Source organism: Pongo pygmaeus, chromosome X (genome assembly GCF_028885625.2).
Source record: "Pongo pygmaeus isolate AG05252 chromosome X, NHGRI_mPonPyg2-v2.0_pri, whole genome shotgun sequence".
Lineage (NCBI taxonomy): Eukaryota > Metazoa > Chordata > Mammalia > Primates > Hominidae > Pongo > Pongo pygmaeus.
In genome coordinates this window covers 80,892,328-80,915,943 of record NC_072396.2, presented here as the reverse complement: position 1 = coordinate 80,915,943, position 23,616 = coordinate 80,892,328, and the positions used below count along the sequence as shown (strand labels likewise).

Genomic DNA, 23,616 nt, shown 5'->3' with positions numbered 1-23,616 from the left:
TCCTCCCTCCTCCTTCCTCCTCCCTCCTCCTCCTCCCTCCTCCTCCTCCTTCTTCCTTCTTTCTTCTTCTTTTTTTTTGGGGGGGGGCATAGCAACCAACAACAGGGAACACTGCTTTTTTCACAACTCTGCGTAATAAATGTTGTTGAAATATCCAGAGTGAGATCTGTTGAGCTAAATTACTGACATTATCAGAGTGATTTAAAATTTTTTGGAGAGTTTTGATTTTAGAAGACATAAAACCCTGGGCTCTGTCCTGGCTTTATTGAAGCAAAATAGTGGTGTATTAGTTCTGAGACTGGATAATTTATAAAGAAAAGAGTTTTCATTGACTCACGGTTTTGCAGGCTGTGCAGGAAATATAGTGGCTTCTGCTTCTGGGGAGGCCTCAGGAAGCTTCCAATCATGGCAGAAAGCAAAGGGGGATTGAGGCACCTCACATGGTGGGAGCAGGAGCAAGAGAGTGAGGGAGAGGTGCTGCACATTTTTAAACAACTAGATCTTGTGAGAACTCGCTCACTGTCATGAGAATAGCACCAAAGGGGATGGTGTTAAACCATTCATGAGAAATCCACTTTCATGATCCAACCACCTCCCACCAGGCCCCACCTCCAACATTGGGGATTACAATTAACATGAGATTTGGTGGGGACACAGATCCAAATCATACCAATTGGATTTGTGGTGTGGGAGTAAATGTGTCTATATTTTGGAAAATCTCCCTTGGTAAGACTGACCATTGCTTGAATGATTTCTTTGAGCTTGACTATCAACAACTCCTTTTCTTGTAGGTGATAGAAATTGAAGATGCTTCACCCACCAAGTGTCCAATAACAACCAAGTTGGTTTTAGATGAAGATGAAGAAACCAAAGAACCTTTAGTGCAGGTTCATAGAAATATGGTTATCAAATTGAAACCTCATCAAGTAGATGGTAAGAAACTATTAGATGATTCAATAATTTTTAGTTAAATTTTTACCAATATTTGGTTGTGAGGCAGCGGCCTCACATCCTGCTAAGTCCTGGAGGTAAATTGGTGAGTGGGGTGGGGAATCCACAATCCCCCTGCCTTTATGGAGCTCATAAACAAATGAGGAAGAACAAAATTGGGTGATTGCAAACACAATGAGTGTTATAAAAAGGGAAAGAAGTGCTACTTACAAATGGGTAGATATAGCAAGTGGGTTTCACCTAGTTAGCAAAGATTGGCCTAAGGGCAGCTAGGGGTTGGGAAGAGCTGTAGCTAGCTAAAAGCCTTTTTCAGAAAATGCTATTTCAGCATTTTTAGGTATGTTTTCTTTATTAGAGTTGAATCAGTAAGTCAGTTTTGAGTGTTTATGTGAATTAATCATAAGGGAGGTTCTGTAGTTCCTACCTTTTGAGTTGCTAGTCCCCTTTCTTGCTCAGTGTTTACTGTCGAATAAAGGAAAAGATGATGAAATTATCTCCTGGGTTTTTTTTCCCTGATTGACTCAATAAACTCAAAGGTATTTTTGATAGGAAGCCATTCTCTCTTTGGATAAAGTTGCTCTCTTTTTACAAAAATTATTATTATTATTTTTTGAGATGGAGTCTCGCTCTGTCACTCAGGCTGGAGTACAGTGGTGCTATGACAGATCACTGCAATCTCTGCCTCCTGGCCTCAAATGATTCTCCCAACTCAGCCTCCTGAGTATCTGGGACTACAGGTGCACACCACCACCACGCCCGGCTAATTTTTTGTATTTTAGTAGAGACGGGGTTTCACCATGTTGGCCAGGCTGGTCTCGAACTCCTGACCTCAAGTGATCTACCCGCCTCGGCCTTCCAAAGTGCTTGGATTACAGCTGTGAGCCACTGTGCCCGGCCACGTTTCTCTTTTAGAGTATTCTTATGTTTCTTTGAACCATCTCAGGGAATAGAGAACGTCTGCTGTGGATAGCTTAGAGAAGATGAAGGAAAGTCCCCCTGTTCTATGTTTGTGTTAACTTGTTTCTGGTTTACTTTGGTGGGAAAAAATCCCATTTACATGTAAGAAATTATTTAGCCAAGTGTTTTTTTTAAATGCTGTTTCTTAGAAGTTTTGGTTATGTTTTTGATGTGTTTATATAAAGGAAGTTTTTAACTTGGACCTTTAAATTTAACTTAATGAAGCTGTTATTTTTAGGTGTTCAGTTTATGTGGGATTGCTGCTGTGAATCTGTGAAAAAAACAAAGAAATCTCCAGGTTCAGGATGCATTCTTGCCCACTGTATGGGCCTTGGTAAGACTTTACAGGTAAGAGCTGAAGAATATGAAGGTATCCTGTTTTTGTGGATTCATTAATATATATTGGATTCTATTATGTTTCAGGCACAGTCGTAGGGGCTGAAGATAAAGCAGTGAACAAGAATAACAAGATGTGTCTCCAAGGAGCTTATATTCTAGTGGAGGAGAGAGCTGCTAATCAAATAAGAAATATGTACTTTCAGAAAATGAATGTTAAGGGAGGATATTGAGTTAGGAAAGGCATCTTTTAGGAGGTACTGTTTGAGCAGAGGTCCTAATGAAGCGAGGCTGTGGGGTTTCAGGTATGGCCAACAACAACTGCAAAGATTCTAAGGTAGAAATTACCTTTTTTTTTTTTCTTTTTTTTTTTTTTTTTTTTTTTTTTTTTTTACAACTTTTAACGGTTTATGATGTTAAAGTAATGAGAAAGTAAAGTATCTTTTACTGTTAAAATTGCTGCATTTCTAAATGGCAGGAGTTGTAACAGAGATGTAAAATTGGTGAATGTATTTGTACTTTTAAACCATAAAGTAATTATAGATTTAATGGGTCAGAACACATTGAAGTGGAAAAATATTATGGAACATGATTCTCTTCTAAATGAGCGATGGTATTTTTTGAAAGACTATAGGGACATTCTGTGGAGACCTAGGACTTAGTATTGGTATGGGATCATTTTATACTATTCACATTGATCATACAATCATGAAGCTTTAGAGTTGGAAGAGCCTGATACATCATCTAGTTGAACTTTTGCATTTTACTATCTCTTTCCCTGTGCCTTGCCTGGTTTGGAAATTCTGGCCGTTTATTGTTTAAGTAAAACAAAGCTATAATATTGTAAGATTGCTTAATTTATAATTTTTTTTGTGGATGTTTAAACGAAGGTGACAATCTGTTTTCTTATAGGTGGTAAGTTTTCTTCATACAGTTCTTTTGTGTGACAAACTGGATTTCAGCACGGCGTTAGTGGTTTGTCCTCTTAATACTGCTTTGAATTGGATGAATGAATTTGAGAAGTGGCAAGAGGGATTAAAAGATGATGAGAAGCTTGAGGTAACTTATTTTAAATGTTTTCTATTATTAAAATAGTCACATGAAATTCATATAGTAAACTATTTTTAATTTTTTAAATTTTTTTTACCAGTGATACATATTTCAATGGGAATATTTAATATTCACATGTTTTTAGTAGCTGCTTAAAAAAATCTTTATTTCCCCACAAAAGGTTTCTGAATTAGCAACTGTGAAACGTCCTCAGGAGAGAAGCTACATGCTGCAGAGGTGGCAAGAAGATGGTGGTGTTATGATCATAGGCTATGAGATGTATAGAAATCTTGCTCAAGGAAGGAATGTGAAGAGTCGGAAACTTAAAGAAATATTTAACAAAGCTTTGGTTGATCCAGGTAAGGTATTAATAGACAGTGACATAAAGAAGCAAGTTGAATAAAAAATGTGTTTATATTTTATTTAACAAATACTAATTGCACAACTACTAAGTATCTGGTCTTTGTTGTGGTTATCCTTCAGGTTTTTGCCTTTTAGAAAATTCTTAGTATTTCAATAAGATAAAATCACCCTTAATGTTGCCAGCTGTTCAGAATTTATTTGCTGAGTCTGAAAGTGTTTAGGGTTTTAGGGGATACCTTGTAAACACTTAAAAATGCATCAGATGCCTGTGTTGCAATCAAAGATTCTTCCAGCTATCCAAATATTAGGTGATAACAAGAGCTCTCTCCATATCCTGAAAACAGTTTGTGTCTTTCCAAACTTCATGTCATTAGAAGAATTGCTGCTTGCTTATCTCCTTTTAAGGGGCCATCAGTATGAAAGGTTAATATTTTCAATACTGTTGATCCTTATGTGATAGTAATCTGATATGAGAGCCAGATGTTGATATATTTGCCACTTGGAAAAGCAACACATTGTACTGTCTGCAAAACTAAAATTAATTTTTAATCTACGATTATTAATTCGTGCAATTTTTTCTTCATATGTTTATCTTGTCATATCATATTACTTTAAGATACTATTGAGGTTTTATTTTTGTTGAGAAAGTCTGGGTAATTGTCATTGTCAAAGTGATAGTAATCTTTAGAATCCATGGCTTTGCCTCTTTTAAAGATGAGGTAGTTAATACATAGCAAAATAACTGCCATCACAAATCTAAGGCCTAATAATAAGTTTATCTTTTTCCCACGATTAAAATAGGTGTCTAAAAATCTTGTGGCTGGTTTATTGTTGAAAAATTATAAGCTAGTGTCTAATATCATTGTAGCAGATTTTTTCCACAAGATTTCCTTGAAACTGTTTAATACAACAGTTTCAGGTGCTTAGTGTACTTACTTGTTCATGAAAAAAATGAAGAAAAAAAAGAAATTAAAGCTTCTAACATGAAGGGTAACATTTGTCATTGCCATGTTTTATCATTTAGTGACATTTAAAAAAAATTTTTGGCCGGGCATGGTGGTGTACGCCTGTAGTCCCAGCTATTCGGGAGGCTGAGGCAGAAGAATCGCTCAAACCTGGGAGCTGGAGGTTCCAGTGAGCCAAGATTGCGCCACTGCACTCCCATCTGGGTGACAGAGCGAGACTCCATCTCAAAAACAAAAAACAAACAAACAAAAAAAAAACTTTTCATTTTGGAGTAATTTTCTGTTTACATGAAAGTTGAAAAGGTAGTGCAGAGAGTTCCCATATACCCTACATCTGGTTCCTCCGTTGTTAACATCTTACATTGCCATGGTAGATTTGTCAAAACTAAGAAATTGACACATTGTTGACACATTATTATTAATAACTTCAAACTGCATTTGTATTGCACCAGTTTTTCTATCCAGGGTTCTACATTGTATTTAGCTGTCATGTCTCTAACAGTCTTCTGGTCTATGACAGTTTCTCAATCTTTATTTTTTCATTATCTCATCAGTCTTAAGGAGGACCGTCCAGGTAGATATCCTGTAGAGTGTTCTCTAATCTGAATTTATAGTTTTTCTTGTGATTAGACTGAGATTAGACTGAGGTTTTGAAAGAATACACCAGAGGTGACATACCCTTTTTGTCACATCATATCTCATATCGGGGATACATGATAAGCACTTGCTGTCACTGATGATGTTAACTTTCATCACTTGGTTAGGGTAGAGTTTGTCAGGTTTCTCTCCCGTAGAGCTGCTACTTTTACCTGTCCCTCATCTGTTCATTGCAATCCAGTCACTCAATCCAGCCCACCTGAATGGGAGGATGGCGGAAATTAAGCTCCATCTCCTATAGTGGGTAATATCTACACATAAAATTTGGATTTTTTTAAAGAAAAAATTATCTTTTCTTACCCATTTATTTATCCTTTGATTTGTATAATTATATACTCATCTATTTTTAGTTCGTGCATTGGACTATAAACCATTACAACATTTTTTTTTTTTGCTCAAAATTGTTTCACTTTGACAATTGGGAGCTTTTTTTTAAGGTTAGGTCCTCTACCCTTTGATATGTCCCTATCCTTTTGGCTTTGAGTACTTTATTACTTTATGGCATTACAGCATGCTCCAGGTTCATGTTGTATTGTCCCGGCCCCAGAATCAGCCATTTCTTGAAGACATCATGGTTCCTTTTACTGAAATTGACATTTACAAATGTAAACAGACCCATATAATTTGCAAATATATCCTTCCATTCTGTGAGTTGTCTTTTTACTTTTTTATATCATCTTTTCAGTACTAATCTTTAAAATTTTGATTACATTTAATTTACCTATTTTTTTCTTTTGTTGCTTTTGCATTTAGTGCATATCCAAGTATTCATTGCTTAATCGAAGGTCATGAATTGTTTCACCTCTGTTTTCTTATTTTATAGTTCTAGCTCTTATATTTATGTTTATGATCTATTTTCAGTTTATTTTTGTATATGGTATGAGGTGGGAGTCCAACTTCATTTTTTGCATTTTGATATCCAGTTGTTCTAACACCATTTGTTGAAAAGACTACTCTTTCTTCATTGAAGAGTCTTGACACCATTGTTGAAAATCAATTGACCATAGATGTATGTGTTTATTTCTAGGCTCTCAATATTTATTGTATTGATCTATATGTCTGTCCTTATGCCAGTGTGACATTGTTTTAATTACTGTAGCTTTGTGGTAAGTTTTGCAATCAGGAAGAAGAAGTCCTACAGCTTTATTTTTCTGTCTCAAGGTTGTTTTGCTATTTGAGGTTCCTTGAAATTTCATTTGAATTTGATGATTGGCTTTTATGTTTCCTCAAAGAAACTAGCTGGGATTCTATTAGATATTGCATTGAATCTGTAGATTAATTTGAGGAATATTGCCATCTTAACAATATTAAATCTTCTCCTCCATGAACATCTAATTTCTTTCCATTTATTTAGGTCTTTAATTTCTTTTAATAATGAAATTTGATTTAGGTCTTTTAATTTCCTTAGTGTAAAAGTCTTGGACTTATTTTCTTTTATTCTTAAATATTTTATTCTTTTTGAACCTATTAGAAATAAAATTGTTTTAATTTTATTTTCACATAGTTCTTTGTTATAGAAATACAACAGATTTTTGTATACTGATTCTGTATCCTGCAACTTAGCTGAGTCCATTTATAAGTTCTAATAGTTGTGTGTGCGTGTGCACGCGTGTATGTGTGCCCACGTGCGCGATTTAGAGTTTTCTATTAAAAAAATCATAGTCTATGAGTAGAAATAGTTTTACTTTTTCCTTTCCAATATGAGTATCTTTAACTTCTTTTTCTTGCCTAATTGCCCTTCTTAGAAGTTTCCATACAATGTTGAACATAAGTGGTCAGAGCAGTTGGTTGTCATGTTTTTGATCTCAGGGAAAGCTTTCAGTTCTCCACCATTAAGTATGACATTAGCTGTGGATTTCTAATAGGTGTCTTTTATCAGGTTGAGTAAGTTCTACATTGGGTTATATTTTTTGTTTGTTTTGATAATTAAAAAAATAAATACCTAGATTACCCTTGTTAAAACTTAAGAGGGGCTGGTTTCTCCATTAGGTTTTATTGGAAGTTCTTCAGGAAACTGAAGCTCTACTTTTAATTTCCTTTCCAGAGTATATATGTGTATTAGAGATAGTTCCTCTGCCATAGCTGGGTAACCATCTGCAACAAGAATATTCTAATATCCATCATGTATAACATGGAATATATTAAAACTGTAGTTAAGTTTTAAGGTTTAGTGGTAGTATTTAGATATAATTTTCTTTGCCACCTAAGTCTAAAGTGTCAGGATTTGTTCAGTACTTCTAAATTTATTAGAAGGGATCTGTTAAGTATAACACTTAATTTTCTAGTACATGTTTTCCATTTTCTGCCCAATTTATCTTCTCTGATTTGGAACAAATTAGTGATAGTGAAGAATCACATAAATGTCAGCAGAGTATGTGAAGACTGAAGTTTGGGTGTAATGTCAAAGAAAAGTCTAAATTGAAGTTCAAGATGGAAACAAAATGTCAGAACCAGACAGTTTTGGGTAGGAGATTCTTAAGGATGAGCTGAGGTTGTAAACTTAGAAGGTAGGCTATTAGATCAGAAGCCTGGAAAATTGGGAGTATGTATTAGGATTGGAAACAGTGTTTAGAGCTGACCAGAGTTAAGATAGTAGTGTTCATCTTTCAACTTAGCTGCTCTGGTTATCTATTCCTGCATAACAATTATCCCAAGCCTTAGTAGCTTAAAGTGACAAGAATCAGCTGGGTGCAATGGCTCATACCTGTAATAACAATACTTTGGGAGGCCAAGGCAGGAGGATTGCTTGAGGCTGGGAGTTCGAGGCCAGCCTGGGCAACATAGTGAGACCCCATATCTACAAAAAAATAAAAGAATTAACCAGGTGTGGTGGCGCACACCTGTAGTCTCAGCTCTTCAGGAAGCTGACATGGGATGATTGCTTGAGTCCAGGAGTTCAAGGAAGCAGTGAACTATGATCACTGAGATCATAATCATCGCAGAGTGTGAGACCCAGTTTCTTAAAAAAGAAAGTGACAACGTTTTGTTAACTTTCCTAGTTTTACTGGGTCAGGGATTTAATAGAGGTTTACTTGGACAGTTCTAAACATTTTATCAACTTTTCTCTCTAATATCTTTATGGTTTTTTATGTAAAAAAATTCACCAATAGGTGGCAATGTAACACCGAAAGAGAATTTGCATTTATTACTATTATAATAGTAGGTGACAAAACCTTTATTTGACCTTTCTTCCCTAACTTACATTTGTTTTGAGGCATATTTTTCTACTTAATGTACTTAAACAATCTGGTGGAGTTTTCTAATTCACATTACTGTTTTTAGAAGAATGTTCCACATTTTGTAGCTTGAGAGGACATAATTTTTATGTGTGTGCATGAATGTGCATATGCACAGTATTAATTCAAGGTACTGTTTGCTTTAAGCAATAAGATAGATCTATGTAATTTTATAAAATAATGACAGGTTTCCATAGTGTATTGAACCATCTTAAGTTAACAGACTCTTTAGTCAGGCTTGAATTTTTGAACAGAAGAAATTCTCTTTAAGTCTTTCTCTAAATTCCTGTTCTTCTGCTCCCCAGAGCCTCATGGCTGCCATTCCCCCTGTAGTTTCTGTATAATTATTTATAAGTGTAGGTATTTTGAAACCCTCCTATCTGATATATATATATGTCATTGTTTGGGAATTAAGTTTTCTAGAAAGTATATAAGGTAACAAACATTTCATTTTATGTAAGTATGTATGTGTGTATTTAGGGGACAGGGAGATGGGGATCTCATTCTGTTACGCAGGCTGGAGTGCAGTAGCATGATTATAGCTCACTGTAGCTTCAGATCCTGGGCTCAAGTGATCCTCCCAGTTCAGCCTTCTGAGGAGCTAAGACTACAGGAGTGTGCTGCCATGCCCAACTAAAAATTTTTTTTTTTTGTAGAGACAGGGTCTTACTGTGTTGCCCAGGCTGGTCTAGAACTCCTGATAACACCTAGATAATTATTTGGAGATGAGGATCTCACTATGTTACCCAGGCTGGTTTCGAACTCCTGACACACAACTAATTTTTTGGAGATGAGGGTCTCATTATGTTGCTTAGGTTAGTCTTGGCCTCCTGGCCTCAAGCAGTCCTTCTGCCTCAGCCTCCTGAGTAGCAGCTGGCATTACAGGTGTGAGCCACCATGTCCAGCTAAAACTTACTCCTTTCGAACATTAAAAATACTTATTTTTAATTTTTTATGTTAGTAAATGTTATATACATTCCTATCTTATAATAATTCATATTCTATTTAATATGATGAATAACATGTTTAATATATGAATAACAATTTTAACTTTTTCATTGACTCAGGGTTATTAATGAGTGCATTTACTTTTATTTTTATTTTATTTTATTTTTTTTTGAGATGGAGTCTCACTCTGTTGCCCAGGCTGGAGCGCAGTGGCGCGATCTTGCCTCACTGCAAGCTCCGCCTCCTGGGTTCACGCCGTTCTCCTGCCTCAGCCTCCTGAGTAGCTGGGACTACAGGCGCCTGCCACCACGCCTGGCTAATTTTTTTTTTTTTTTTTTGTATTTTTAGTGGAAACGGGGTTTCACCGTGTTAGCCAGGATGGTCTCTATCTCCTGACCTCGTGATCCGCCCGTCTAGGCCTGCCAAAGTGCTGGGGTTACAGGCGTGAGCCACCGCGCCTGGCTTACTTTTATTCTTAATTCTTCTAGTTCTTCAGATATCCTTACTAACGATAGGGCTACCACTCTCCTTCCATTGCCATGCCAACAAATAGTTCTTTTAAGTTAAAGAAATTATAAAAGTAATACATATCCTTAAGCAAAATAAAAACAGAAGAAAATGTTGTATATTGAAAAGTAAAAGTTCCCTACCTCCTAGTCTCATTATTGTTTCATTTATATCCTTATAGGAATTTTTTGTGCTTACAGAAGCATGTATTCTCCTTATTTGGTATTGCAACATTTAGGTGGTCCTCAAAGCCACCCTCAGGCTTGGTAACTCATAAGAAGGACTCACAGAACTCACAAAATCCATTAGACTCATGGTTATGGTTTATTACAGCAAAAATATACAAATAGGATCATAATATAGATAACTATTCTGCAACATACTCCTTTTTATTTAATAATATATTTGTCATATCTTTCAAGGTTTGCACATAGAGATATACATCATTTTTTCAGATTATTATTTATTTTTCTATAAGTTATTGGGGTACAGGTGGTATTTGGTTACATGAGTAAGTTCTTTAGTGGTGATTTGTGAGATCCTGGTGCATCCATCACCCGAGCAGTATATACTACACCATATATATTGTCTTTTATCCCTTGCCCTACTCCTACTCTTACCCCGAAGTCCCCAAACTCCGTTGTGTCATTCTTATACCTTTGTGTCCTCATAGCCTAGCTTCTACATATCAGTGAGAACATTTGATGTTTGCTTTTCCATTCCTGAGTTACTTCACTTAGAATAATAGTCCCAAGTCTCATCCAGGTGATTGCAAATACTGTTAATTCATTCCTTTTTATGGCTGAGTAGTATTCCATCATATATATATATATATATATATGCCACAATTTCTTTATCCACTCATTGATTGATGGGCATTTGGGCTGATTCCACAATTTTGCAACTGTGAATTGTGCTGCTATAAATATGCATGTGCAAATACCGTTTTCGAATAATGACTTCTTTTCCTCTGGGTAGATACACAATAGTGGGATTGCTGGATCAAATTGTAGTTCTACTTTTAGTTCTTTAAGGAATCTCCACAGTTTTCCATAGCGGCTGTACTAGTTTACATTGCTACCAGCAGTGTAGAAGTGTTCCCTGATCACTGCATTCACACCAACATCTACTGTTTTTTGATTATGGCCATGCTTGCCAGGAGTAAGGTGGTATCACATTGTGTTTTTGATTTGCGTTTCACTGATCATTAGTGATGTTGAGCATTTTTTCATATGTTTGTTGGCTATTTGTATATCTTCTTTTGAGAATTGTCTATTCATGTTCTTAGCCCACTTTGTGATGAGATTTTTTTTTTTTTTTTTTTTCTTACTGATTTGTTTGAGTTCATTGTAGATTCTGGATATTAGTCCTTTGTCAGATGTATAGATGGTGAAGATTTTCTCCCACTCCGTGGGTTGTCTGTTTACTCTGCTGACTGTTCCTTTTGCCATGCAAAAGCTCTTTAGTTTAATTAGGTCCCAGCTATTTATCTTTGTTTTTATTGCATTTGCTTTTGGGTTCTTGACCATGAAATCCTTGACTAAGCCAATGTCTAGAAGGGTTTTTCCAATCTTATCTTCTAGAATTTTTATAGTTTCAGGTCTTAGGTTTAAGTCCTTAATCCATCATGAGGTGATTTTTGTATAAGATGAGAGATGAAGATGCAGTTTAATTCTCCTACATGTGGGTAGCCAATTATCCCAGCACCATTTGTTGAAAAGGGTGTCTTTTCCCCACTTTATGTTTTTGTTTGCTTTGTCGAAGATTAGTTGGCTCTAAGTATTTGGGTTTATTTCTGAGTTCTCTATTCTGTTCCATTGGTCTGTGTGCTTATTTTTATACCAGTACCAAGCTGTTTTGGTGACTGTGGCCTTTACAGAATAGTTTGAAATCAGGTAGTGTGATGCCTCCAGATTTGTTCTTTTTGCTTAGTCTTGCTTTGGCTATGCGGGCTCTTTTTTGGTTCCATATGAATTTTAGAATTGTTTTTTCTGACTCTGAAGAATGATGGTATTATTTTGATGGGAATTGCATTGAATTTGTAGATTGCTTTTGGCAGTATGGTCATTTTCACCATATTGGTTCTACCCATTCATGAGCATGGGATGTGTTTCCATTTGTTTGTGTCGTCTGTGATTTCTTTCAGCAGTGTTTTGTAGTTTTCCTTGTAGAGGTCTTTTGACTCCTTTGTTAGGTATATTCCTATCTTTCTTGTTTATTTATTTATTTATGTATTTATGCAGCTATTGTAAAAGGGGTTGAGTTCTTGATTTGATTCTCCACTTGGTTGCTGTTGGTGTGTAGAAGAGCTACTGATTTGTGTACATTAATCTTGTATCCGGAAACCTTGCTGAATTCTTTTATCAGTTCTAGGAGCTTTGTGGAGGAGTCCTTAGGGTTTTCAAGGTAAACAGTAATCGTCAGCAGACAGGGACAGTTTGACTTCCTCTTTACTGATTTGGATTCCCTTTATTTCTTTTTCTTTTTCTTTTTTTTTTTGAGATGGAGTCTCGCTCTGTCGCCCAGGCTGGAGTGCAGTGGTGGTGCGATCTTGGCTCACTGCAAGCTCCGCCTCCCGGGTTCACACCATTCTCCTGCCTCAGCCTCCCGAGTATGGGACTACAGGCGCCTGCCACCACGCCCAGCTAATTTTTTTTTGTATTTTTAGTAGAGACGGGTTTCACTGTGTTAGCCAGGATGGTCTCGATCTCCTGACCTTGTGATCCGCCCGCTCAGCCTCCTAAAGTGCTGGGATTACAGGCGTGAGCCACCGCACCCGGCCCAGATTCCCTTTATTTCTTTCGTCTGATTGCTCTGGCTAGGACTTCCAGTACTATGTTGAAGAGGAGTGGTGAGGGTGGGCATCCTTGTCTTGTTTCCGTTCTCAGAGGGAATGCTTTCAGCTTTTCTCCATTCAGTATTATGTTGGCTGTGGGTTTGTCATAGATGGCTTTTATTACATTAAGATATGTCCCTTGTATGTCAATTTTGCTGAGGGTTTTAATCATATAGAATGCTGGATTTTGTCGAATGCTTTTTCTGCATCTATTGAGATGATCATGTGATTTTTGTTTTTAATTCTGTTTATGTGGTGTATCACATTTATTTACTCATATGTGTTAAACCATCCCTGCATCCCTGATATGAAACCCACTTGATCATGGTGGATTATCTTTTTGGCATGTTGTTGGATTTGGCTAGCTAATATTTTTGTTAAGGATTTTAGCATCTATGTTCATCGAGGATAATGGTCTGTAGTTTTCTTTTTTGGTTGTGATCTTTCCTGGTTTTGCTATTAGGGTGATGAATAGGGATGAATTAGGAAGGGTTACTTCTTTCTCTATCTTGTGGGATAGTGTCAAAAGGATTAGTACCAATGCTTTGAATGTCTGGTAGAATTCTGCTGTGAATCGGTCTGGTCCTGGACTTTTTTTCTCTTGGTAATTTTTAAATTGCCATTTCAGTCTCGCTGCTTGTTACTGGTCTGTTCAGGGTATCGAATTCTTCCTGATTTAAGCTAGGAGGGTTGTATTTTTCAAGGAGTTTATCCACCTCTTGTAGGTTTTCTAGTTTACGTGCGTAAAGGTGTTCATAATAGCCTTGAATGATCTTTTGTATTCAGTGGTGTCAGTTGTACTGTCTCCTGTTTCGTTTCTCAGTGACTTTATTTGGATTTTCTCTCTTCTTTTCTTGGTTAATCATGCTAATGTTCTATCAATTTTATCTTTTCAAGGAACTAGCTTTTTGTTTCATTTATCTTTTGTATTTTTTGTTTTGTTTTGTTTCAATTTTATTTAGTACTGCTCTGATCTTGGTTTTTTCCTTTCTTCTGCTGGGTTTGGGTTTGTTTTGTTTTTGTTTCTCTAGTTCCTGGTGACCTTAGATTGTCTGTGCTCTTTCATACTTTTTGATGTAGGCGTTCAGGGCTATGAACTTTCCTCTTAGCACTGCCTGAGCTGTATCCCAGAGGTTTTGATAGGCTGTGTCATTATTGTATTCAGGTTGAAGAATTTTTAAATTTCCATCTTGATTTTGTTTTTGACCCACCGCTTATTCAGGAGAAGGTTGTTTTCCATGTATTTGCGTGGTTTTGAAGGTTCCTTTTGGAGTTGATTTCCAGTTTTATTCCACTGTGGTCTGACAGAATGTTTTATATAATTTCAGTTTTCTTAAATTTATTGAGGCTCGTTTTATGGCCCATCATATGGTCTGTCTTGGAGAAATTTCCATGGGCTCTTGGATAGACCGTGTATTCTGCGGTTGTTGGATGAAATGTTCTGTATACATCTGTTAAGTCCATTTGTTCCAGGATATAGTTTAAATCCATTGTTTCTTTGTAGACTTTCAGTCTTGATGACCTGTCTAGTGCTGTCTAGAAGTCCCCCATGATTATTGTGTTGCTGTCTATCTGATTTATTAGGCCTATTAGTAATTGTTTTTTAAATTTGTGAGGTCCAGTGTTAGTTGCATATATGTTTAGCATTGTGATCTTTTCCTGTTGGACCAGGCCTTTTACCATTATATAATATCCCTCTTTGTCTCTTTTAAATGCCGTTGCTTTAAAGTTTGTTTTGTCTGATCGCTTTGGGTGTCCGTTTTCATGAAATGTCTTTTTCCACCCCTTTACTTTATCTGAGTCCTTATGTGTTAGGTGAGTCTCCTAAAGACAGCAGATAGTTGTTTGGTGAGTTCTTATGCATTCTGGGGTTCTGGATCTTTTAAGTGGAGCATTTAGGCCAGTTACATTCCATGTTAGTATGGAAATGTGAGGTACCATTGCATTCATTATTCGCCTTGTTGCCTGCATATTTTGGGTTTTTCATTTTTTTTTTAACTTGTATTTTTGTTTTATAGGTCCTGTGTGATTTATACTTTAAAAAGGTTCTGTTTTGATGTGTTTCCAGCATTTGTTTCAGGATTTTGAGCTCCTTTTAGCAGTTCTTATAGTGGTGGCTTGGTAATGGCAAATTCTCTCATCATTTGTTTGTCTGAAAATGACTATCTTTCCTTCATATATGATGCTTAGTTTCACTGGATACAAAATTCTTGGCTGATAATTGTTTTGTTTGAAGTGGCTGAAAATAGGGCCCCAATGCCTTCTAGCTTGCAGGGTTTCTGCTGAGAAATCTGCTATTAATCTGATAGGTTTTCCTTAATAGGTTATCTGGTGCTTCTGTCTCACAGTTCTTAAGATTCTTTCCTTTGCCTTAACTTTGGATAACCTGATGACAATGTGCCTAGGCGAAGATCTTTTTGCGATGAATTTCCCAGGTGTTCTTTGTGCTTCTTGTATATGCATGTCTAGGTCTCTAGCAAGGCCAGGGAAGTTTTCCTTGATTATTCCCGCAAATATATTTTCCAAGCTTTTAGAATTGTCTTCTTCCTCAGGAACACTGATTATTCTTAGGTTTGGTGGTTTAACGTAATCCCAGACTTCTTAGAGGCTTTGTTCATATTTTCTTATTCTTTTTTCTTTGTCTTTGTTGGATTGGGTTAATTCGAAGACCTTGTCTTTGAACTCTGAATTTCTTTCTTCTACTTGATCAGTTCTATTGCTGAGACTTTCCAGAGCATTTTGCATTTCTAAAAGTGTGTCCAATGTTTCCTGAATTTTTGATTGTTTTTTCTTTATGCTATCTGTTTCCTTGAATATTTCTCCCTTCACTTCTTATATCATGTTTTGGATTTCCTTGCATTTCTCTGCATTCTTTGCCTTTCTCTGGTCCCTCCCTGATTAGCTTAATAACTAACGTCCTGAATTCTTTTTCAGGTAAATCAGGGATTTCTTCTTGGTTTGGATCCATTGCTGGTGAACTAGTGTGATTTTTGGGGGGTGTTGACGAGCCTTGTTTTGTCATATGACTAGGGTTGGTTTTCTGGTTCCTTCCCATTTAGGTACGCTCTGTCAGAGGGAAGGTCTAGGGCTGAAGACTGTTGTTCAGATTGTTTCGTCCCACAGGGTGTTCCCTAGATACAGTACTTCCCCCTTTTCCTGTGGATGTGGCTTCCAGTGATTGTTGTCTCTCTTCTGGGTCTAGCCACCCAGCGAGTCTACCCGGCTCCAGGCTGGTACTGGGGTTTGCCTGCACAGAGTCCTGTGAGGTGAACTGTCTGTGGGTCTGTCTGCCATGGATACTAACGACTGTACTGGTGGAGGTGGTGCAGGATGCAGTGGACTCTGTGGGGGTCCCTGGCTTTGCTGGTTTAATGCTCTATTTTTGTGCTGGTTGGCCTCCTGCCAGGAGGTGGCGCTTTGCAGAATGCATCAGCTGTAGTAGTGTGGAGAGGGACTGGGGGTGGGCGGGGCCCTAGAACTCCAAAGAGTATTTGTCCTTTGTTTTCTGCTATCAGGGTGGGTAGGGAAGGACCATCAGGTGGGGGCGGGTCTAGGCGTGTCTGAGCTCAGACTCTCTGGATGGGTCTTGCTGTGGCTGCTGTGGGGGATGTGGTGAGATTCCCAGGTCACTGGAGTTGTGTACCTAGAAGGATTATGGTTGCCTCTGCTGAGTCATGCAGGTTGTTCAGGGAAGTAGGGGGAAAGCCGGCAGTCACAGGCCTCACCCAGCTCCCACGCAAACCGAAAGGCTGGTCTTGTCTCACTCCTATGGTGCACCGCACCCCCTACCCCTCCAGCGCTGAAACAGCCCGGAGTGCGTTTCCAGGGGGAGGGCGAGTCTGGCTTGAAAACTTGCCCCAGGCTCTCCACCTCCAAGCTGCAAAAGAAAAGGGCTTTAGTTCATCCCCCACCTGTGAAGTCTGCAATCTGGATTTGCGCCCTCCCCGGAGTTCTGGCCAGGAGGCTTCTTTGCCCCATTCAAATTGTTAAAAAGTTCAGCTAGAGAAGTCCTTCTCCCTGTGGAGTTTTACCCTCTGCTCTGATGGCCACCCTCCTGATGGATCCCTGTGTTGCCAGGCGGGAATGGGCTGCTTGGGGATCCAGCAAGCTCCCAGTGCCTTTCTGCTACTTCCTCTACCCCTGTATTTCGCTCGGCTTGGCTTTCTAACTTGACTCAACTCCAGGTAAAGTCAGGAATTTCTCCTGCAAACAGACCTTCAGCTTCTCCAGTGGGGGTGTGTCTACCTCATTAATTTTAACTCTGTGACTTATTCCATTATCTCATGGTTTCAGCCCCATTTACCAGATCCCCTCTGACAAATTTTTAGGTTGTTTTCAATTTTCCTCCATAACAAACCGTGCTGCAGAGAACATTCTTTTATGTATCTTTGGGTGCCTGTGGAAGAGTATCTTTGGGACCAATTCCTAGAAATTCAAATATGGGTCAAAGGGTTTACGCATTTTGCATTTTGATAATTATTGTAAAATTGACTTCCAAAATTTTTGATACTAATTTAGACTCCCACAGAGTATATGAGAGTATCCATTTCAACGCATCCTCATGGATACCGAATATTAAGTGGTAAAACCATTTAAATCACTGCTGTAAAAGGCATTTTTTTCTCTTTAGAAAATGTTTTCGGATTCAAAGTAAGGGATGCATAATTTTTAAATACAAAGCTAGATATTTTAGTTTTACAAAATGTTAGGGTTTTTTTTGGGGTTTTTTTGTTTGTTTTTTTACTATTTGCGTAGCCCCAACTGAATACTGAATAACAGTTGTTATTATTTGATCTGTCATACTGAAGCTGTTACTTTTGAAGTCATGTAAAAGTTGCATTTTTCTCTAATGCTTACCAGATGGGGGATAGTTTGACAGCTGCTTTGTTGAAATCAGCAATTAAGTAATATGTGTGTATATGTTAACCAGCAAGCAAATTGAGTATGTATTATGCCCTGGAAAAAATATATATCAGCTGGGCGTGGTGGCTTATGCCTGTAATCCCAGCACTTTGGGAGGCCAAGGTGGGCAGGTCACTTGAGGTCAGGAGTTCGAGACCAGCCTGACCGACATGGTGAAACCTCGTCTTTACTAAAAATACAAAAAAATTAGCCAGGCGTGGTGGCAGGCACCTGTAATCCCAGCTACTCGATAGGCTGAGGCAGGAGAATTACCTGAACCCGGGAGGTGGAGGTTGCAGTGACCCAAGATTGTGCCACTGCATTCCAGCCTGGGCGACAGAGGGAGACTCCATCTCAAAGAAAAAAAAAGAAAAAAAAAAAAAAGAAAAAATATATATCTGTTATTTTAACAAATAAGCCTTTAGTATTTCTTCTAAAAGAGTCCACAGATGCTGTGGAACGTATTTGTTCAGGTACAAATGCATTCCATAGTAATAAAATATTGTTACTTTTTAATATTGCAATCCCAAATATTTTCTGAGTTTATGCTTTTAAGATCTTTTATAGCTTAAAAGCTGTTCTCCCTACCCTCCATACCCATGTAACAACCAGTTTCACTTTCTTTTATCAGTTAAAATTTTTCCCCAGCGATGAATGTCAGTTATTTGGACTAAGTGGGAAGTATTATATGGTCTATTGTGACATATATTATTCTTAAAGTGTAACTTTTGAAATTTGTCTTTTCATGTATATATACATTGCTCTTAGTCTTTGCTGATAGTTTAAGTTGATATACTAATGCTGAAATAGCTTTAAAGACTTTTCAATTTTAAAAGACATTTTTAAAAATACGCTATATCTGTTAGGGGGAACTTTTTCCCTCTTGTTGTTTTTATTTTTGCTTATTTTTGTAAACTCAGAGGACCCTGAGTACCATTTATAGTGGTACTTCAATGCTCTACCATTTGGATGTAATTAATATAGTTAGTGCTGTATTAACCAAATACAGGAGCAGATAAAATATGTTTATACTTAAAATGATGTCATTTTATCTTCCTATAAGATCAGCACTTTAAAGGGTTTAACTTTATTTACTTAAATGGATCACATTTCAGTTTTATTATATATTAATTGTGTTATTTTTCTATTTATTTTTGTAGGCCCTGATTTTGTTGTTTGTGATGAAGGCCATATTCTAAAAAATGAAGCATCTGCTGTTTCTAAAGCTATGAATTCTATACGATCAAGGAGGAGGATTATTTTAACAGGAACACCACTTCAAAATAACCTAATTGAGTGTGAGTTAATACCTCTGATTATGCAGTAGAATATCGGTATTTCCTCAGATATATTTTCGTAACTTTACCATTTGCCTTTCTTCTACTTATTCTAGTATAGTCCTAGACCATGATCTACATAGGTTCATCTTAGTCTGCTGTGAAAGAATAACATACTTTTCAAATGAGATGTTTTATAAATATGAGTGGTAAAATACAGTCAAGAGATACACCATTGTGAATGTTCATATATAAATATGGAATGTGAATTATTGCAAGAGTATCAGAAGTCTTAATGATTGCTTTAGAAAGTACATGAGCATATGTGATTACTCCAGATAATTTTAAGGGGATATTCCAGTTTTGGGGCATGTACTGTCAAGAAATCAAAAAGAAATGGGAACTGTGAACATTTTTGTAAAGTGGAGCTGGGAGAAGGAGAGGTTTGCTGAATCCATGGCAGGAGAGTTTGCTGAGGCTAAAGGTAGTTGATGTGAACCTAGGGAAGTGATTTGTGAATTTCCCTCATTTTCATATGTCTGTGGTGACACTAAAGAAGGGAAGATGAGATTATTCAGCAAGTAACAAATTGAAATTCCCTGTTATAATCTCTCACTTTTTTTTTCCCACTGTAATGGCTTTTTGTTATTTTTCTCTGTGTTACATTCGTTTAGTGTATTTATGGTAACTTTTTGCTATTTTGTTATTTGTAATACTAGTCATTTCACTTTAGCCTATACTTTATGTTTGTTTTTATCTGTGCCAGTTTTCCTTTTTTCTGTTCTATTACCCTATTTATAGAAATGCTGTTTCATATTGTGGTCCTGTATAGTATGGGACAAGTGATGGCTCTATTAATTTTTACAAAATGGGTTAGTCTTACAAAATACATTAGTAATTAATTTTTTTTTTTTTTTTTACTATTTGTGTAGCCCCAACTGAATACTGAATAACAGTTGTTATTATTTGATCTCTCAAATATTATTTGATTATTCTGGAAATGAATGAGTTAATATAAATTAACTTGCATAGTAGCTTATTACCTCCTATTTATTGTTTTGACTTAGTATCTCCTTTCTTCACAAGATAGCCTCACTGACCATAAAATCATGGTTAGATTAATGGACCACTTGTTTTATACTTCATATCTCTTATAAAGAATAGTGAGTTTGAATAAAATGTCCTTAGATATTTTTAAAAAACATTCATGTCTAGTATTTAGGGATGGTTTTTACTTCAATTTTCTCTCTCGTTTTGGTAATTCACTTGTAGATCAGACATATAACCATGTTTATTCTATACTTAGCTTGATATTCTTTCTTTATAGCTTAATTCTAATGCATGTGTTTTTGACATGAGCATTTCATAGGGGAATTTTTCTAAGTCTTTTTAACCATTGTTAATGTTGTTAATGAATAATGTCTTCTCTCTTAGATCATTGTATGGTTAATTTTATCAAGGAAAATTTACTTGGATCCATTAAGGAGTTCAGGAATAGATTTATAAATCCAATTCAAAATGGTCAGTGTGCAGATTCTACCATGGTAGATGTCAGAGTGATGAAAAAACGTGCTCACATTCTCTATGAGATGTTAGCTGGATGTGTTCAGGTACAAATATGTTCCATAGTAATAAAATATTCTTACTTTTTTTATATAACAATCCCAACATATTTTCTGAGCTTAAAGTTTCATAATTTTGTGTTTTCTTTCCCGCTCTTTCAGTAGATAGTTTTACAGTTATATCTCCTTGCATTGTCTTCAAAAATTTCTGCTGCATTCAACTTTTAAAAAAGAAGCTCCGCTGCGAAGTTTAAAACATAGTTAATTCATTTGCCAGGTGTAAAGCCTCATATCTTATTATGTTAATGTTTAGATTTTTCATCCTTAAGATAGGGAGTTCCTTAAGAGGAACATAGCTACTATGATGAAGTTCCTATGCTCACCCTAATTCTGTAGTACAGTATTATAAATCTCACTTTTTTGAAATGGTTATAGGAAAGGCCAGTATGAATTAAGAGAGGAGCCACTTTTAAAGTAATCCTGGAGAAACAATTTTGTTACTTTCAAGTATATATAATAACCTGAACAGACTAGTGGTGTTGTTTACATACAGATTTTCAGTGAATCTATATTAATGAATGGTTAAGTGTCTAGAGACTGAGCTGGCAGTTAATAGATCTCAAGATATGCACTTTCTCTGTAGACGTTAGGTACTGATGATAGCCTCAAAGATGTTTTAACAAATGAAACAGGCTATTCTTTTGGTTGGATATACAGTTTGCCCTCCATATCTGCAGGTTCTGTATCCATGGATTCAACCTACCATGGATCAAAAATATTTTTTAAAAAAATAGATAAAATGGACAGAGGCTAGGTACAGTGGTGCACACCTGTAATTCCAGCACTTTAAGAGGCCAAGGTGGGAGGATCACTTGAGCCCAGGAGTTCAAGGCTGCAGTGAGCTAAAATCATGCCACTGCACTCCAGGCTGGATGACAGAGCAAGACCCTGTCTCTAAAAAAAAGTTTTAAAAAATTAGCCAGCCATGGTGGTGCGCACCTATAGTCTCAGTCACTTGGGAGGCAGAGGCAGGAGGATTGCTTGAGCCCAGGAATTCAAGACTGCAAGGAGCTAAGATAATGCCACTGTACTTCAGCCTCAATGATAAAGTAAGACCCTGTCTCTTAAAAAAAAAGAAATAAAATAATTAAGAAAAAAATGGATGATTGTGTCTGTACTGAACATGTACAGACTTTTTTCTTGTCATTATTTCTTAAACAATAGAGTATAACAACTATTTATATAGTATTTGTATTGTGTTAGGCATTATAAGTAATCTAGGGATGATTTAAAATATATGGGAGGATGTTTATACGTTATATGCAAACACTACATTATTTATATAAGTGACTTGAAGTTTCATGGATTTTGGTATCTGTGGAGGTGGGGTGGGTTCTGGAACCAGTCTCCCATAGATACTGAGGGATGACTGTACTTGCCATCATTATAAGGAGTAGTTGTTCCGTTTGGTCAGGTTGGCTACATGTGCTAGCAAGTACTCTGTTTCTGTATTGCTGCTACTACTCAGGCGGCATTTTTCTTTCTGGTTTAAGGAGTAATTTCTATTTAGCACATTGGTGTTCTATTTTTCTATTCTTATAATAAAATGGTTTCAAGAGTGCTTGTAGATGAGTTGCTTTCTTAACTGGGCAAATATTCCCTCTAAAATTATGTTATTGTTTGACATATTAGCATATCCTTCTCAGAAGCCAACTCAGACTGCATTAGACTTTGATTCCTAGGTTTTACTACATGATTAAAGCAAGTCATTTTGCTCACACTACCTACTACATCCTCTCCATACCTTTTGTTTTTTTTTTTTCTGTACAGAGAAGACTATTTTGAAAACTTAAATTGCTCACTTGGTAATGTGATTGCTTGAATTTAAAACCTACCTGGTGTGTTGCAGTATCTTTTTACCAGTGTACCATATTGTATAGTCATGTGAAATACATTGTGTAGGTAATTGTGGGTTTAGAAAGGGTAAATATATTTAAGAAAATGTTTTCTTATATGTTTAGTGCCTATTTATTTATGTGTATATTTCAGTTATAAGCAATGAGAACTTGTAGGTCATTCCTGTTAAATATTTAGATTAATTTTCATTGTCTTTCTTGTTAATTACAGAGGAAAGATTATACAGCATTAACAAAATTCTTGCCTCCAAAACACGAATATGTGTTAGCTGTGAGAATGACTTCTATTCAGTGCAAGCTCTATCAGTACTACTTAGATCACTTAACAGGTAACCAATACACCTTGTTGATTTCATCTTCTCTATAAAGACATTCTTTTTCCAAAGAAGATTATTCCAGTCATCTTACTATGTCTGTTGTTCTTTTTCAGTTTTGCATTTGAATAAAATGGGTATGCTTAAAAGCATAAAATATTTCTAATTAAAACACTGATGCTGTCAAAATTAAAATCAAGAAGCAAACTGATGAAAAAGATATACAGCACATATGAATAATGCCCTTAATTTGTAAAGAGCTTTTATTTCAGAAAAATTATGAATGTGAATAAATCCATAAAAGAAGATATACAAAATTCCAGAGTATTTTTTTAAAAAAGTGTTTACCCACATTAATAATAAAAGGCATATAAGTTAAATTCATGAGTTTGTTTCTCAGTTAATTAACAAAAGTTGAAGGCAAAAGTAAAATAGAAGGCAAGGCATGTAGTATGCCTAAAATATACCAAAATGCTAACAGAAGTTGTTTTCTGGGTGATTTTGTTATGAAGACCTTCTAGTTTATTTCTTGTATTTTTCTATGCTTTAAAATAATACAATGAATAGTTTTTGTTTTACCATCAATAAGCTTTTTGTGCATGTGTGTGTGTCTGTGTCTCTCTGTGCCTGAAGATGTCTGTCTTCACACAACAAAACCTAATCTTTGGACTGGAGTGAGATTTCTTACTTGTTGATCACTTATTCTGGTACCTTTCCCCAAATGATATTACAGATTTAATTAGGAGATAGAGGTTAGAGGGTGCTCTTTGGCCAATTGTGAATACAGTAATTGATCAAAAAAAACAAGGAGGATGGAAGTATGTACACACATATTAAAA

General features: G+C 36.4%; 1 protein-coding gene across 10 annotated transcripts in view; it reads left to right on the top strand.

Annotated features, from left to right (window-relative positions):
- ATRX (ATRX chromatin remodeler) overlaps positions 1–23,616 on the top strand; it is a 284,010-nt gene that overhangs the window by 144,905 nt on the left and 115,489 nt on the right. For all 10 annotated transcript variants that reach the window (XM_054470837.2, XM_054470836.2, XM_054470841.2 and 7 more), the window contains 7 exons: positions 792–933; positions 2,147–2,256; positions 3,157–3,303; positions 3,476–3,653; positions 18,869–19,006; positions 20,420–20,595; positions 22,675–22,792. In XM_054470837.2, the coding sequence (XP_054326812.1) occupies positions 792–933; positions 2,147–2,256; positions 3,157–3,303; positions 3,476–3,653; positions 18,869–19,006; positions 20,420–20,595; positions 22,675–22,792 (1,009 nt within the window). The remainder of the gene's footprint in view (positions 1–791; positions 934–2,146; positions 2,257–3,156; positions 3,304–3,475; positions 3,654–18,868; positions 19,007–20,419; positions 20,596–22,674; positions 22,793–23,616) is intronic.